This window comes from Lissotriton helveticus, chromosome 1_1, assembly GCF_964261635.1.
Source record: "Lissotriton helveticus chromosome 1_1, aLisHel1.1, whole genome shotgun sequence".
In the NCBI taxonomy this organism is placed as follows: Eukaryota; Metazoa; Chordata; class Amphibia; order Caudata; family Salamandridae; genus Lissotriton; species Lissotriton helveticus.
This window is the reverse complement of record NC_136057.1, coordinates 479,087,450-479,104,179: the sequence shown is the minus strand read 5'-3', so window position 1 is coordinate 479,104,179 and position 16,730 is coordinate 479,087,450. Positions and strand designations below refer to the sequence as shown.

Here is a 16,730-nt window from a genome sequence, read left to right as displayed (position 1 = left end):
GCACAATGCAAGAGGGACCCAAGCACTTGCATTATAATGAGACCCAAGAGGTAGGAAGAGTATCAATGTGATTAACTCTTTGTTAGAAAATCTTTATTGTATGTAGTTTTTTTATTATATTTCAGGACGGAAGATATGTTATGTTCTTATGTTATGTTTACCTTGTAACTGGATGCTGTTCCATAGCAGCTAAATGCTTCCATTTCTGGTATGGAGTTTGTCAATTCCAAGAAGAAGTGAGGCAGACAGTTGCTGAAAGTCAGGGACAGACCAGGGGCCGTTTCTGTTTGCTGCAAAATGAAGGAGGTTATTAGCAACCTTTGTGTCCTGTCTTCCCAAAAAGGGGCCTATAACTCCACGTGGCATGCCAAAAGTTGAAGGGTCAGTCTTTAAAAATAATTTTTAATATCACCTGTTAATGTAAGTTCATGTGGTGTAATTTGAATCACTTGAACTATCTTTGAAACCCAAATATTGAGACAAAAGAGTGAGAAGGATGTTGTGATTGAAATATCACATGGACCGATAGGCTGAGTAGAGATGTATTCCCTTTATCAAGGAATTCGATGAGGTTTTCTACAATTTTGAGGTTTCATGGCTGTGCCCTTATCTAAATCCTGATTGGAAAGGCCAAAGCCGTTTTTTCTTAAGGATGTGTTCATTGAGATGGGCAGTATCACTAATTTGGAAATTAATTTGGGATAGAAAGGCCTTTACTCTCTTAATAAACAAGGTCTGGTTTGGACCAAATGAAGGGTCAGATTGCTCCGGTGCAACGTTCTCAAAAGCAAACTGGTGCAAAGTGTTGATTTATGATTTACTTTCCTGCATGAAAGTTGCCTAAAGGTAATACAAAATAACACTATGCACCAGTTTTTAGCACAAAGCCCTATTTTTAGAAATTGGGTTACTCGTTGACTGGGGTGTGAGCCCTGGTCAAGCAGCAACCATAATCCTAGTCAGGATAGGCATAAGCAAACCCCAAATGAATCTGTGCTCAACCCACCTGCAGCTTAGCACAGAGAAGTCAGGCTTAACTTAGAGGCAATGTGTAGAGTATTTGTGAAAAACTTCAAACAGTAAGACAGAGAAAACACTACACAAAAGACCCCACATCAGGTTAAAAAAAGGAGCTTATTTTATAAACACAACAAGACCAAAATGACAAAACTCCAATCAGTAGAAGCGGAGTTATGACTTTTTAAAAACTAAACTGAAAAATAGTGCCTAAAAGGAGAAAGCACCAACTACAGTTATCTGGTCGCCCTGGACTGGGTCAAAGTCAAACATTCAAGCAGACCGCGATGGAGCACAGGTTGGATACATTCCCAGGTTATTCCGGCTGAATGTTTGCCTTCTCAAATTTTGTACCAAGAGTCCTGTTTACGTTAGAGAGGGTTGCGGGTATCAAGGAGAGCATCGGTGTTGGTGTTTGACTTGGCATGCAAAGAAGGCCGGGCATCGTGCAACATCATTTTAGTGGTCCTGAGAGGCACCACTTGGGGGTCAGGAACTCGCTGAAGATGGGTCCAGGTCCAGTTCTTCCTCCCCAGGTAAGAGAGAGCAGGTCAGCAGAGCAGCAGTCCCCTTAGAGTGGGAGTCCAGGAGAGTGGCAATGCTGGTAGCAGCACAGCAGCCCTTCTTCTATCCAGAAGTGTACTGAAGTGGTGGTGCCTGAGATCCTTCTTCTATACACAATTGTGCCTTTAAAGTGGGGATAAACTTCTAGAGGATTGCATTGAAGACCACAGATGCCCTGCCTTCCTGGTCCTGGCTCCAAACTAACTCTAGGGGTATACAGCTCTTTGTGTAGAGGCAGGACATAGGCTACTCAGGTGAAAGTGAGGCTAAAAAACAAATCGATCTTCTCTCCCATCCTGTCATTGATGCAGAGCCAGCCACACATAAGCTCCCATTGTGTGTGGCTGTCCAGGAGGAATACACAAAGCCCAACTGCACCCAGTCAGGAGACTAGAGACAGGCTGCAGGCATCAAATGACTAAGGGAAGAAAAGGCAAAATTTTTAAAAGTGGCATTTTCATAATTGCAATTTAAAATCCGACTTCACCATAAGTTAGGATTTGTCATTAAAATTCCAAAGACACCAAGCATGAACTGACAATCTATTTTTATTTGAAAATTACCCTTATAAAATGTAATAAGGTAACTCCAATGTTAACTTGTGGGAGATGTAGGCCTCGCAGTAGTGAAAAATGAATTTAAGAGTTTTTCGCTACCAAGACATGTAAAACTTAAAAGTATATGCCCTACTTTTTAAATAAATTGCACCCTGCCCCCTGGGCTGCCTGCTTATATGTATTAAAAAAGACGGTTTGGGCCTGGCAAAAGGTTTACTTTGCCAGGTTTAAATGGCAGTTTAAGACTGCACACACACAGGCTACAATGGAAGGCCTGAGACATGTTCAAAGTGCTACTTTAAGTGGGTTGTACAATCAGTGCTGCAGGCAAACGAGTAGTATTTAATTTACAGGCCCTTATCACAGGTATTGACACTTTATTAGGGACTTACAGTAAATTAAATATGCTAGTTGGGTAAAAGCCAATCTAACATGTTTTAAGGAGAGAACACAAAAATGTTAGCACTGGTTAGCACTGATAAATTGTGCAGACTCATAAGGCCAGCAAAAACAAAGTCCGCAAAAACAGGAGGTCTCAATTCAAAAAGTTAGGGGGAAAACTACTCCAAGGATGTCAGGGCGAGAACTGAGCTAAATGTAGGTGATTATTTATTGCGTTAATTTCCTACACCTCTGTGAGCCCAGCACTTTGTGAGGAGCAAGCTCCAGTCTCTCATTGCCCAATACACATGATGGTGATACATAGCGCTTTTAGAAAAGTCTGTGTTTCTGAGCCGTGTGACAAGATGTATATAGATAATATCCTAATTAGTTGCCAGGCATATTATAAAATATAATTATAAAATATTACACATATTTTAAAATATAAATATTATTTTAAAAAATGTAAGTACATTAAAATATTGCAAAATATTGTTACTTTTTAGCTAGAGAGCTTTGCCTCATTTAATTTGTATGTTCAAGAGAAAACACCACGAATGGCGATTAATTTCTGTTCAGCTTATGTGTTGACACTCGTCGAGTCTTGTGTTTTTAACTTAATATAAGCAAAACACTTTAGACTGATTGCAATAAAGTTGATCATGCTACATACTACTTCTAATACTATTAAAAAGAATACGCGAATCTATTTCGATATGTATTTTTTTACGTTGATAAAAATGGCAATAACCTTTTTTATTATTATCTGTGGTTTAGATTTTATGGCTAGAACGAAAATAAAACGTAATAAAAAATACTTGTTTTGCGTTTATTATAGAAGGGTCAATTTGCTATTCAAAACACAAGGACACAGAAATCGTCTCATCTCATAATCTGAAATTCCATGGGGATTGATATGGACACGTCAATATTACTTTACAGTATGATATGTGGGGAGGGGTGGGTGGGTTGGCATCTAATTATTTTGAAAAGATATTAGCAGTCCTTCGGGAATCCCTGCTCTGTTTGAAACCTTATTTTCCTAGAGAGCTTTTGGGCTCATTATTGGGCAACACGAGCACAGAATGTGAGAGGGAGAGAGCTCTGCAGCAGCTGAGGCTCCCTTGCTCCAATTATGCAGCAACTTGTCTTGTGAGCGCGCGACTCGTGCGACCGGGAACGCGCCTGGAAGCGAAGCAGAGAGCCGAGGCGCGCAACACCCGGGTGCGGAGACGCGCGTGTGAGCCTAACACAGCCCTGGGAGAAAAGGTGGAAGAGTCTGGCTCAAGCAACAGCAAGCGGAGCGGCGGAGGAGGAGAGCCCGCCTGGCAGGCAGCAGAAAGCAGTGGCTGCCTCTGGCTTCCTGCAGGATGAGGCGGCTGCCCTACCACCATTCTCCAGTCATGCTGCGCTCGCGTTGGCTGCCCATGTTGAGCCTTCTGCTCCAGCTGCGGTTCGCAGGTAGGATCAGGGAATGTGCGTGTGTTGTGTGTGCTTCTTGGGGCAGGCGAGTGTACGGAGCACAGGACCCCTGGGAGGCAGTCTGTGTGCTGCAGATGGGGTTCCCTGCCTGCAGTTGTCAGTGTTTACAGTTGTGCTCTCCTGCACGTTTCAGTGCCATGCACTCTCTCGCTATCACTCGCCGATACCAAATTATGTTTACCAGGGCTCTGGTAGGTCCACTCGCCTTAGGCTGTTAGAGGGGGAGAGAGGGTGCCATAGATTTGGGTGTGGGGGAGACTGCCTCGCCTGCGTTCGGGAGTTTTCAACCCTACCTGCAGGAGGTCCGCATAGGTACAGCAGCAACACCACGCCCAGAGAATATGGCCAGTCAGAGTGTTTCCCGATCACAACCCCGCCCCTTGGTTGGTCAGCACACAGGTCGCTGATTCTCCCAGTACAGTTATTGGATTTTGCTCATAGCTGTTTCAGCACCTTGGACAGCTCCCTTTGATGAAGAGTGTCCCAGCACGCAACCGAAGGAGTCCCATCCATATGGGACACACACCTATCCACGTCTCCACCATAGACATGTTTAGACAGCCTAAAGATTGTGACCTGCACATAGTACAGGGATAACGTTTTGCTCACAGCCCAGTGACAGCATCCTGCATACCTCCACGGAACTGCCTTACGGCCACAGTCCGTGAATCAGCACATGCCAACATTCAGAATGCTAGCCATGTGCTCTCAGTCCCGAAATAACTGCTTTCCCACAGCCGCGGAATATCCGCTTGTGTACAACCCTGAAATAACTACGGGTCCACTCCTAGATAGCCACATGTCCATAGAGGTGGTAAATCCAACTGTCAACAACCCTGCTTTCAGCCCAGATACAACCACCGACCGGCACAACTCTTTATGATAGCAATATATTGAGCAATTTTGAGATGCTACCCTTTCACAGCCCTTGCCTATCCATATATCCATAGCATTGTGATAGGCGCATGTCCACAGTCGCAGGCTAACTTCTTTTCCACAGCCCCGAGACAGTGACTTGTTGGTAGTCACCTGTAAAGAGCTTTGAGATGGTCTGCTACATCCCAAACATACCCTTCTGTCAAGAACCATGTGACATGTATCTGTCCACAGCCATGCGACAGTGCCACATTTACTGTCTTATGATTTTTATAGGCCTATTATGTCCACTGGCCTTTTGACCTGGAATAGCATGCATCTACCCTCTCCCGGAAAGGCCACTGCAAACAAGCTTATAACAGTTCTATGTTTGTGGTTCCAGAACAGCAGCATGGCCAAAGCCCCAGGATCATCTCTGCACCTATCCTGTGTTCCCACCGTCTACAGTGACCTAATCACAGGGCTACCATCCTAAGAGAATAACCTGTATCCAGCCTCATGATCATCACCTTTCCAAAATCCTGAAACATTTGCTTTTTTGGAGTCCAGGAAGGACTGATCCTCTGTCCTCACCCAAAAGAGAGCAACCTGTCATGACCCTGGATAGCCACCTGTCAATCACCACAGCTCTATGCCCATGACTCTGGAATATTCCATGCTCACCTGCCCAGATAGCACCCTATCCCCAGGCTTGACATATATCCAAAACTTAGTTGCAACCCTAGAGACATTTTGAAGTAATCAACCATTCAAAATAATCTAGCAGGGTAGCGGATAAAATTTCTTCGGCAACCTTGACAGACTGTACTGTCAAGAGGTAAGGTGGGGAGGTAGAGGAAGACAGAGTAAATGAATGTTTAAGAGGAAGAATAAGGGCACCAAGCGAGCCCCAGAAAGTGGGAAACACAGAGGATGTGGTAGGTGAAAATAAACACATTTACAAAATTGCCAGAGTGGTGGACTCAAGGGCGGTTTCTCAAGAGAAATAAGATGGGTAGGGAAGTTGATCAACAGAGAAGTACCTGGGAGAGAAAAAACATGAAAAATGTCTCTGGGTCTTGAGGGAGCCCTGCAGAAAAGCAAATAAAAACAGAAATTTACTGAATAACCAAAGGTGATGTCATCAGTGATGTAATTTAACAGGCCATGTATGATGTAATATGTGAGGCAATAGGCAGTGAATGCCAGGGGGTGTACGTTATAGTTGGTCCAGTAAACTTTAACTGTAGAATTTCATTTTTTTTGTTTTAACTGTTAGTTCTTATCTCTTTTCAATAACCAACACCAACTTTTTCAATTCAATTCAATTTAATTGGGATTTGTAGAGTGCGGCTGATCATCCATCAGGGTATCCAAGTGCAGGTTCCTACTGGGGTCAGTTGAAGAGGCAGGTCTTGAGTCCCTTTCTAAATTTCGGGAGGGAGGGAGCTCTTCGGATGTGGAGGGGAAGGTCATTACAGGACTTGACGGTGAGGTAGCAGAAGGATTGTCTTCCATTGTGGCTACCTTTTATGCAGGGTGTGTGTGCGAGGGCAATGGAGTGCTGGTGTATGGAGGGTTTGTGAAAGTTCAGGTAGTGGTTGAAGTATGCTGGTGCTCGGTCATGGAGGGCTTTGTAGGTGTTTCAGCATCTTAAATCAGCATCTTTTCTGGATGGGGAGCCAGTGGAGGTTGCTGAGGTGGGGGTGATGTGGGCTCATCTGGGGGGGTCGAGGATGAGCCTGGCAGTTGAGTTCTGTATTGTCTGGAGTCTCTTCAGGAGTTGGGTGGTGATTCCTCCATAGAGTGCGTTGCCGTTATCCAGCCAGCTGGTGATTAACAGTTTTCCTAGAGTCGGCAGAGAGCCATTTGAAAATCTTTCGGAGTATGTAGAGTGTTGGGAAGCAGGTGGAGGAGACTGCGTTGATCTGGCGCTTCATGGTGAGTTTGCTGTCCAGTATAATGCCAAGGTTGCATTCGTGGTCTGTGTCTGAGATTGAATGACCACCAGTTGTTGTTCCACTGGAAAGCGTTGTTTCCAAAGATCAACACTTCCGTCTTGTCCGTGTTGAGCTTCAGGCAGTTGGTATTCATCCACTAGGCAACACTCGATATGCAGTTGTGGATGTTAGTCATTGTGATGGAGGGGTTTTATGAGAGTGAGAGGATGAGTTGTGTGTCATCTGTGTAGGAGGTTGTATGATGTTACAACGCGATCAAAATGATCGCGGTACATCACAACGCATCTTTTACAACGCAAGTCGTTACCACGACTTGCGCTGTAGGGTGCTGGACTTAGGAATAGTAAGATTTACTATTCCAACTCCAGCCTACCTACAGTAGGGAAGGCGTTGGAATAGTAAATCTACTATTCCTTAGTCTAGAGGGCCCTCCAGCGCAAGTCGTGGTAACGACTTGCGTTGTAAAAGATGCGTCGTAATAGCACCGCAGTGTTTTTTTATATGTTTTTTTAATATTTATTTTTATTGAATATAACACAAGAAAGAAATATACACATCAGGTGTCATTAGGGGAAATACATTCCAGCTGGGGACGGGCAAATAAGTCGAAGAAATACACTACGATCATAGGCACCGAAAAAAGGATCAGTACCAGCTTAAAGCTGAAGCAGAACATTAAGATGCAAATAACCACAAGTACATCGCAACAGCACCCGCCCACCAGAAATACAGGATATACGACTTGAACATATGACACTCAGATATGATGGACAAAAGATCAGGAGAATATGCCACAGTTCTTGTGAAGAGAGGAAAAGGGAATAGGAAGGTCATAGAAAAAAATAAAGGAAAAATAAACCCCCCGCCCCCCACAACCCCCATCCTACACCCCTGCCGATGGCTACGACCTAACCCCACTAGCAGCGTGCCTGTCGCCCACTAAACTACACCCCAAGGAAGGGAAAAGCTGGAGGAGGAAAAAGGTACAAAACTATACGGGCTCCCAGATTCCCATCTCCCCACCAGAGGCGGACATCCCCTATCGCAGCATTGAGCAAGTTATAGCAATAAAATTCAATAGGGGAGCCACAAACAGAAAATGGACCATCCCCCCCGGCCCCCGGCATCACAGAGGTAGCAAATCCGGTTTCGAACATAGCAGTTACACAATACTCAGACAATCAGAATCCCGTCTAGCCCTCGCTCCCACAGACACCACCCATCAGCGCCAAAAGAAGACATAGGAAAGTCAGCCCTGGCCCCGACGATCAATTACGCAGGCCCCATCAAATACTATCAGGCTGCTACGAGTCTTCATGCGAGCCCTGACCATTCGAACCGCCATCACAACAAGAGCATCCAAAGACAGAAACGGATCAAAGACACCACGGAAGGAGTGATACCAGGATAAACGCTGACAAAGTTCAAAAGTCAAACCAGGTCCACTGCCCAACAACGATAAGTCAGCACAGCGTTTTTGAGCATTCTCTGAAAGAGGCAAGGTATAAATCCGATAGTCTGTGGAGAAGACAAACTGAGGTATAGAAAAAGTCACATCCATCCCTGGCGGCATCGATAGAGGGCCAAACACACAGCCAGTACTTTCGGGCTCGCTCGCCGCCATCTTAGGGTCGCGAGAAATTTCCAAGTCCGACAGCCGCCCAGGGTCCTCGGTAGCAATCGAAGCTTGCGTCGCGGGTAAGGCATCCCGGCTCATAACCAACAAAGGATCGGAGTCCGGTCTCCGGCAGATGTGATCGACCGTTACGATCATCCTCTGGAAAGTGGCGGTGACTCGTTTGCGGAGCTCCCCAATGGCGGCCATTACATTGTGCAGCGACGGTGTAATTATGGCCCGCTCCATCGCCCCTCAGTGAGCGACCAGGCGGGTATCAGAGCCCCAGAGGTCGACTTCTCCGGGGCATAAGGCAGAAGCAATGCAGATGACAACCGTGGGTGCTACCAAGCACGATCGCAGTACCGTCGCCGCCAACGAGGAACCAAGCCCATCAACCCCGGGAGCTCAACGGGGCTTCCGGGCGGCGGATCCCCGGTCCAAGCAGCCGATATGGAAAGCCGCCGTAGTTGCAAAAGAAAGCTGCCACCAGGTCACCATCCGAAACTAAAAGGAAAGATGCCACTTCAGGAGACCGGAACCACCCACGTCCCGCGGCCGATGTTGTTCAACTCCAACCCGGCCGGGTTAGAACTCGAGGCCCCGGCTTCAACTCTGAGTTAGGCCAAGAATGGCACACGACGTATCTTCACAATCGGAGCAGCTAGAGATTCCGGGATTGCACCTTTAGAGTCAGGTGCACTTCAGCTGCACGGAAGTCCGGTGGGAAATCAGGATGGGAGTCAGGATTCATGAGCCTCCGGCGGAGGTCGGCGGAGCTGGGAGCTTATGCGGCCATCTTGGTTGCTAGCGTAGCTCCTCCCCAGCACCGCGGTGTTTTGACCACGTTGTGATGGATGTTTACCGCGTAGGATATGATGTTGATCCCATGGGTTCTGACAATGTTGTCCTCGGGCGTTATATAGGTGTTGAACAGTGGGAGGGCATCATGTAGGTGTTGAACAGTTTGCGGCTGAGGGATGAACCTTGAGGGATGCCACAGATGATGCTGTTGGGTTCTGAGGTGAATGGAGGTAGGTAAATTCTCTGGGTTCATCCTCTGAAGAAGGATGCAATTAATTTGAGGGTACCTCCCTGCATCTCAATGTGGCAGAATATATTGATGAGTGTGTGGTGGGATGCAGTATTGAATGCTGCTGAGAGGTCTAAGAGGTTCAGGGCTGCTGTTTCTCTCTTATTGAGGCAGGTTCTGATGTCGTCAATGGCATCGACCAGGGCGGTCCCGTTGCTGTAGTTGGCACAGAATCCAGATGGGGAGGTGTCCAGCAGGTTGTTTCTCACCAGGCTTCAGCAAGTTGGCGGTTGACGGCTTTCTCAAGAACTTTGGTGGGGAAGAGGAGTATAGAGATGGGGTGGTAGTTCTTAAGTTTGCTAGGGTTGGCAGAGGGTTTCCTGAGAAAGGGTCTGACCTCTGCGTGTTTCCATCCTTCTGGGAAGACAGCCATGGTGATGTATGAGTTGAGAATGGAGGTGAACTTGCAGCTGACTTCCTTTCTCCCGAGCTTGCAGGGGTATGTGAGTGCTCTGGAGTGGAAGGAGTTACTCTGAGAGGTGAGCTGTTCTCATGTGGTGAGTGGGTGGTTGTGGATGGCTTATATTGGAGTGAGGAGGTTTTTAGGTTGGTAGGGTGGGGTTCATAGTTACTGGACATGGTGGATATCATGTTGTGGAAGTTTTCACAAGGGTGTCACAGAGATCCTGGGACTGGGGGATTGTTTCTCGGTGGCTGACGGGCAGGAGAACTCTGATCATGCTGAACAGTTCCTTGTTGTGGTTGTAGCTCGTACCGATACGGTCTGCTAGGGTGTCTCTTTTTGTGTCTTTCACATGTTTGTGGTATTTGTTGAGGGCTGTCTTTTAATGTGGCTTGGCATGTGGGATCTTTACTGGTGAGCCATCTTCTTTCTAGTCTTTTGCAGTTGCGTTTCATAGTTCTGAGTACTAGTGTGTACCATTTGGCATGTTTGGTGGACCTGCTGGTCTTGGTTTGCTTGATGGGGGTGACTCTATCTGCGCAGTTGGTGATCAAGGCGGAGAAATACTGGATAGCATGTTCCAAGTTGGTAGCGGTGTCGGGATGTGTAGTGTTGAGGGTGTCTTTCCATTGGGCCTCTGTCACTTTGTTCCAACTGAGGTGGGAAGAGTTGGAAGGCTTTATGGTGCTGCCTAGTGGTCCTGCGAAGTTGAAGTGAATGATGGCGCAGTCGGTCCAGGTGAGCTCGGTGACATGACTGTATTTGATTCTGTCGCTGGCTGCAAAGATCGGGTCCAAAATGTGTCCTGCACTGTGTGTGAGTTAGGTGACCAGTTGGGTGAGGCTGAAGCCCTCATGCTTTCCAGGAGGTTGGCAGAGTTTTAGTCTTTGGGGTCGTTAAGGAGGAAGATGAAGTTGTTGAGGAAGATGTAGTGCTTGGAGTCAATGGAGAGCAATGAATTTGGGGATGGTGTCTCAGAAGTGGGAGCAGGGTCCTGGGGGTTGGTAAGCTAGTTTGATTCTCATGGTTGTTATACTGTCTGTTTGGAATTGGAAGTAGAGGTTTTCAATGATCGGTGTGGTGCCATCTTCAGCGGCAGTGCATCAGATGGTTTCTCTGTGGATTATGGCACTGCCACCTCTCTGTTTGTTGGTGCAGTCCCCGCTTATCATCTTGTAGCCATTGGAGTTTGCAGTGACGATGTCAGGGGTGGAGTGGTGGATGAACGAGATCTCTGTGATGATGGTCACGTCGTGGGTGGTTATGGTGTCCCAGATTTCTGTGGCATGTTTGCAGAGTGAGCTAGGCGTGAGCAGTATGCAGCGAGGAGGATGCAGCAGAGTGGTTCCTGAGCGGTCATGGTTGGTGATGTGGGAGTGGTGCAGGTTTCTGTGAAAGCAAGAGGTCCTGAGTTGCATGTGAAGAGGCAGCGTTGATAGGTGAAGGGTCCTAACATTGAACAGACATTTGGGACCCCTATTTTTTCTTGGCCCCTGATTGGCGGATCTGAGCAAAACTTTCCATGAAGAAACCAAAGTGGATGAACATTTTATAGGAAGTTTCGTGCAGATTTGTCAAATAGTGCCAAAGTTATTAAAAAAACACAAAATATGCCTTTCCGATTTAAAGTCTTAGCTAATAAAAACTACACTTGCGCTAGTGCTGCTATTTAAAAATACATCCAACATCGCTACCACAACAAGTTGTGCTTGAAATTCATAATTTCATACAATTCATTTCCGGTTTCGATAGGTTTTTGGCTAACTTTAAGAACATATCAGTCTTGTTGCAGAAATACTTTTGTTGAAAAGGCAACAGTCACAGACACATTAATTGTGTCACAGTTTGACAGATCTTTTGTTAACTAGACCTTTTGTTTTATATGTTTGTCTTGTTGAAGATTTTTCAACCTGAACCAAAAAGCACACCTAAGACCAACTTGGCTTCAGATACCACTTTTTCGTTACAAAATAGAACGCCTGCGGGTATAGATTCAAATCAGGTTTTGACAACATTGCAATTTTTTTATGAACTATCTGCCAGACTTCGAAATTCTATTCTTTACCCATGTCAACTTTTTTCTATATTGACCCTTTACATTTCCAGTAGGCAAAAGGACAACACTAGTTTGACTTTATCATATCCTGTGTTATAACTTTAGAAGAAAGTGGCAAGCTTTTTCGTCCAGAGATATATTCTAAAATTACTACAATGCATGACGATGATGGGAAATAGAACGCTTTAATTTATTCCCTTTTTCTCTTACATCAACTCGGCCAAAGCGTTCATGGGTATTGTAATACGAAGGCAGCACACAGAGATGGAGAATCGCCCCAAGTCACTGCTCATCAAAATACTTTTTTTACATAGTTCCAGACACATTTTCTTTTACGTGATATGTGCCTGTTTGTTTCAGTAGTTAGCAAAAATCTGAAATCATGACTTGGTAGAAGTACGTCTTTTTACAATGGCAGCCTTTTCTTTCCTCCAGCATTAGAATTATTGAATCTAGACAAGCCTAACATGGAAACTTGGTGAAGCGATTTAACACACCTACGGCCTGATTCATGAAACGAAAATCGGCTCGCAAAGGGCCAGATTCTGAGAATCTGGCCCTTTGCGAGCGCAATTATTGCATTTGGGATTCATCATCCCAAATGCAATAATCGCTATTATAGAATTCGCTATTGTGCAAGGAATTGCATTTAAGGAATCTCTATTAGAGATTCCTTAAATGCAATTCATCAACCAATTTTAAATTGCGAATTTGTAAAGTCTGACTTCGTGGTAAATAGCGAAAAAATAGATTAAAGCACTTTAGTGCATTTTTTTCTTTTGCATGTTACACACACACATGTCCTTTGGACATGTGTGTGCGCAACACCTGTGTAATGTTGCATTTCAGGGGTGCTACAGGGTGTCCTTTGGACACCCCTGCACCCTTGAAATCGCATTCTTATTTGCGATTAGCTAATTGCTAATCGCAAATAAGGAATAACTCCCCATTCATTCCTATGGGCCTGTAGGCCCATAGGAATGCACGGGGAGTTATTCCTTATTTGCGATTAGCAATTTGCTAATCGCAAATAAGGAACATGTAGGAATCGCAATATTTTTTGCAATTCCTACATGAATCCCGTTTTGCAAGTCCTTAATAGCGATTCCTTATGAATCGCTATTAGGGGCTCGCAAACCGGGAGATTGATGAATCAGGCTGCTAGTTACGATGGGAAAATCTTTCTATAGAGTTTAAGGTGCTTAATATAAACGTGGAACTATCTGAAATAACATTAAATACTAATACATTATATAATTGTAGTGTCTGTTTTTATATGGTATGTGTGTATGTATATGTCAGTCACATATTTGTAGGTCGAGCCTGGGCAGCGCATACACTGCTCTGGGAGGCATGCTGATTTCGAGTATGGACTCGTAGCTCCTCCCACTCTCGGTCCATATTTTTCATTGGTTTGTGTCATTGTCCTTTGTAAATGCTGACTTCTGATTCTTTAATAGGCTTTTTAGTCCCTTCTAAGTACCGCCTTGTCTTCATTTGTAACCTCCCATGAGGACTGGCCCTTTTACTTCTGTTGCTACACGTTATGTCTTATGTCTGTAAGCACTATTTTCTTTATTGAGTTTCTCCTACTGTAGGCACAACATGCTTTCCTGCAACATTCAGCTCGCTATGCGTGCTTTCACTTTCCAAGCAGCCAGGGGCAATTACGGCCCTTTCTTTGAAATGAAATAGGTCTCGCATTTACAAGAGTTTATGCTATTGGCATTGTAAATGTCAATACCTTTTATATATGTGTTAATTATCAAAACAGATAAATAACAGGCATTGTCATTTACAATGCCAATAGCTGGAACTCTCGCAAATGCGAGACCTTTTGCATTGTAAATGATTATTTCTTTATAGGTTTAGGCATGGATGTATTGCAAGGGGGAAAAGGCGAGCTGTTGTTGATTTACACCTACTTTATTATAAACAAATTTAAAAGATAAAAGTATTCGTATTTCACTGTTGGGAATATGTTAATCAATTTGATTTTTTTGAAGATGTACTGCAAAATTGTGGCGTCGTGAACTTCCATTCAGCAGCTAAAGTAGGGGTTGCTACTGGACCCGATAACCTGGTAAAAGGACACACTAAAATGTTTATTAGTTTAATTTTGGAATATGCAGACAAAAGCTCATAAAAGCGCTTTAAGGTAATATCAGGTCAGGAGTGAAACTGGGGGTCAAGGGCTGCTAAGTGAGCCAAGTTCATTTAAGGAAACAGAAAGAAATGATGGAAATGGTGAAGCGACAAACAGAACAAAAGAAGAGAGCGTAAGATAAGCAGGAACAATACGACGAAAAAAGAAACACAGATCGGAGGTAGAAAGTGGAAATGATTTAGGGGAAAAGGCTGAATGAAAGTGTGAATATAAGAAAATGGGAAAGAAAGGAAACAAAGCAGGAAGGAAGTATAAGGAAATGATTGGATAAAGGAAGGGTAAAAAGAACAAAGGTGGAATGCTATTGGATAGAATAGTGGATGGATGGATGAGCGAAAGGATGGATGTGTGTGAATAAATGTATAGAATGGTAAAAGGACGGATGGAAGCATTAAATGATGAAAGGGTGGAAAGGTGAAAGGATGCATGAATGCTGGTTGGATGGAATAGTGGGAAGATGAACGAATAGATGGTTGAATGGAACTGATCTTGGAAGAGTCATTTGCTCACTCTGTGTTATTTCAGGTTTTGTTCTAAGTGGGGCTATTTTAATTTTACTGGCTACTGCCTTGCTGCAGTATTTTTTCTAAGATGTCAGTCAAATGTGTAATATAGCCTACAGTAAACAGCCTTTACAACACGGGTGTTGCAAAGTCATCATGTGCCCTGGGCACACCCAGATTGCTTGCTGACTTGTACTGGTGGTAACTGACTGTCCCTAGGCTCTGCCTAACTTGGCCCAGGGCCAGTCCTATGCTGAAAACACACATAGAAAACAGTAAAAACACCTACATACACTAGGGTACACTATGGTGCTTTTAAAAATTAATAAACTACAATATTCTGGTATATTCAGTACCCCCAGGTTCTCCACTATGTGTCCTAGTGGGGAGGTGTAAGGTATTTATAAGGAGGACCCTTATAAAATAGGTTTTATATGCCCTGGGTTTAGTGAAATAGCAAATTTCACTGCCCACATTGTCGTAAAGTGCTTCAAAAAATCAACGTTTGTGCTAGGAGCCCTGTGGAGTGAGGATCTGCAATATTGTTATATATTCAGAACCCCTAAAGCCTAGGTGTTCCAGGGGTGGGGTTCCTGTGGATAAAGGCAGGGTCCTAATAAAATATGTTTTATAAGCCATGGAGTTGGAAAAATTGCCAAGTCATTTTTTTTCATTGCAGATCCTCAGCCACATAAGTTGACATGACAAAAATGTTTTTATATAAAATTCTTGCCAGTAGAATCAGAAAATATCATTCAAGGATACTCCTAGAATGGTATTGATAAATTCAACAATAAACTTTTGTTGAATTTATCCTAAAATGTACAGATAAGAAGTTCTGCGATGTTCTTGTCTGTAAGCCAAAATCTAGCCTTCCAGTGATCTGTCCTGATTGGTTAGAGTTAAGTGGATTAGCCAGGTTGCTTTGATGAGGTGAATAGTAGCCCTTCGGTGAAGGAGTCATCATTCTGGGAGGAGAGGGTTTTGCTACATGAAAATACCAGAACAAGGGGTAGGGGACATAAAAAAATATCTTAAGTAGGAGGAGGAAAGAGGCAGGAGAAATCACTTTCTTTTACAGTCCTACTCTTTGAACCTAGCCAGATTGCAGGTTTACGGAAGGAATGTGTAGGTGCCAGGGGTAGGGAGAATATGGCGATGAGCCATTATGGAAGGTTGGTTTAGCCAGTTCTTGCCTCTCTCCTGAGACTTCAGCCATATTGCATTTTTTGAAGAAATAGTGCTTTCTGGTAGACTATTGTGTGACACTGTGGAGGAAAGGGTCATGCTCTGGGATGTTGTCCTGCACCTGTTTGGCCAGGAGTGCCCTCATGTGTGACCCTGGAGAATAAGTATCTGAGAGGCGCTGTGGCTCTCAGGTCTGCTGCTTAAAACAAGAGAAGAAGAATGGTCCATGCTGAGAAGTTTGATTGAATATGTTTGACTGAATAAGTATCTGGGAGGGACAGTGCCTCTCAGATCTGCTGCTTGAAACAAGAGGAAGAAGAAGGGTCTATGCTGAGAAGTTTGATTTGCACCAACCAGGCCTTGCACTCTGCCTGACTCCGCTTGCTGCGCAATCTGGAACAACAACCCTTGGACCTAACTTGCTTCAAAAGGACAACATATTGGACTCCCTGCAAGCTACATGTTAATAGATCTCACCTGGACCATCACCACCAAGAATTCCCTGCCCGGAGTTCTACCAATGGATTTGTAAGAGTTTTGTCTAAGTGGATTGTGGGAACTGAAGTACAAAACTTTCAAAGACCATCTTGAAGCTTCTAGACCTTTTAGTACGTTTTGGACCCTTTGGGACCCTCAGATGATCTTCAGGAAGAAGTTCCAGAAGTTTGAAGAATTTGAGGCAACTTTGGAAAAAAACTCCATAAGTGGACCGATTTGACCTGGCCAGCCAAGCTGACGACTCCCGACCGCAAGCCGGCCTGCATTCTAGGTTCGTCCTGCTGAAAAGTTCCAGAGGTCTGATTTTCAGTGTTTGACCGGGAGTTGGTGTAAACCCAAGCCGGTGAACGCTCAGCGAATCCAGCCTGGTGAAGAGCATCGAGGGACTCC

General features: G+C 44.6%; 1 protein-coding gene across 2 annotated transcripts in view; it reads left to right on the top strand.

Moving 5' to 3' along the window:
* Window positions 1-3,771: 3,771 nt before the first annotated feature.
* Window positions 3,772-16,730, top strand: part of PTPRR (protein tyrosine phosphatase receptor type R) — a 962,385-nt gene continuing 949,426 nt past the window's right edge. Inside the window, exon 1 of one of the 2 annotated variants that reach the window (XM_078673920.1) lies at window positions 3,772-3,980. In XM_078673920.1, coding sequence (XP_078530046.1) covers window positions 3,890-3,980 — 91 coding nt within the window. In that variant the 5' untranslated portion in view covers window positions 3,772-3,889. The remainder of the gene's footprint in view (window positions 3,981-16,730) is intronic. The other variant, XM_078673919.1, reaches the window with a different exon arrangement.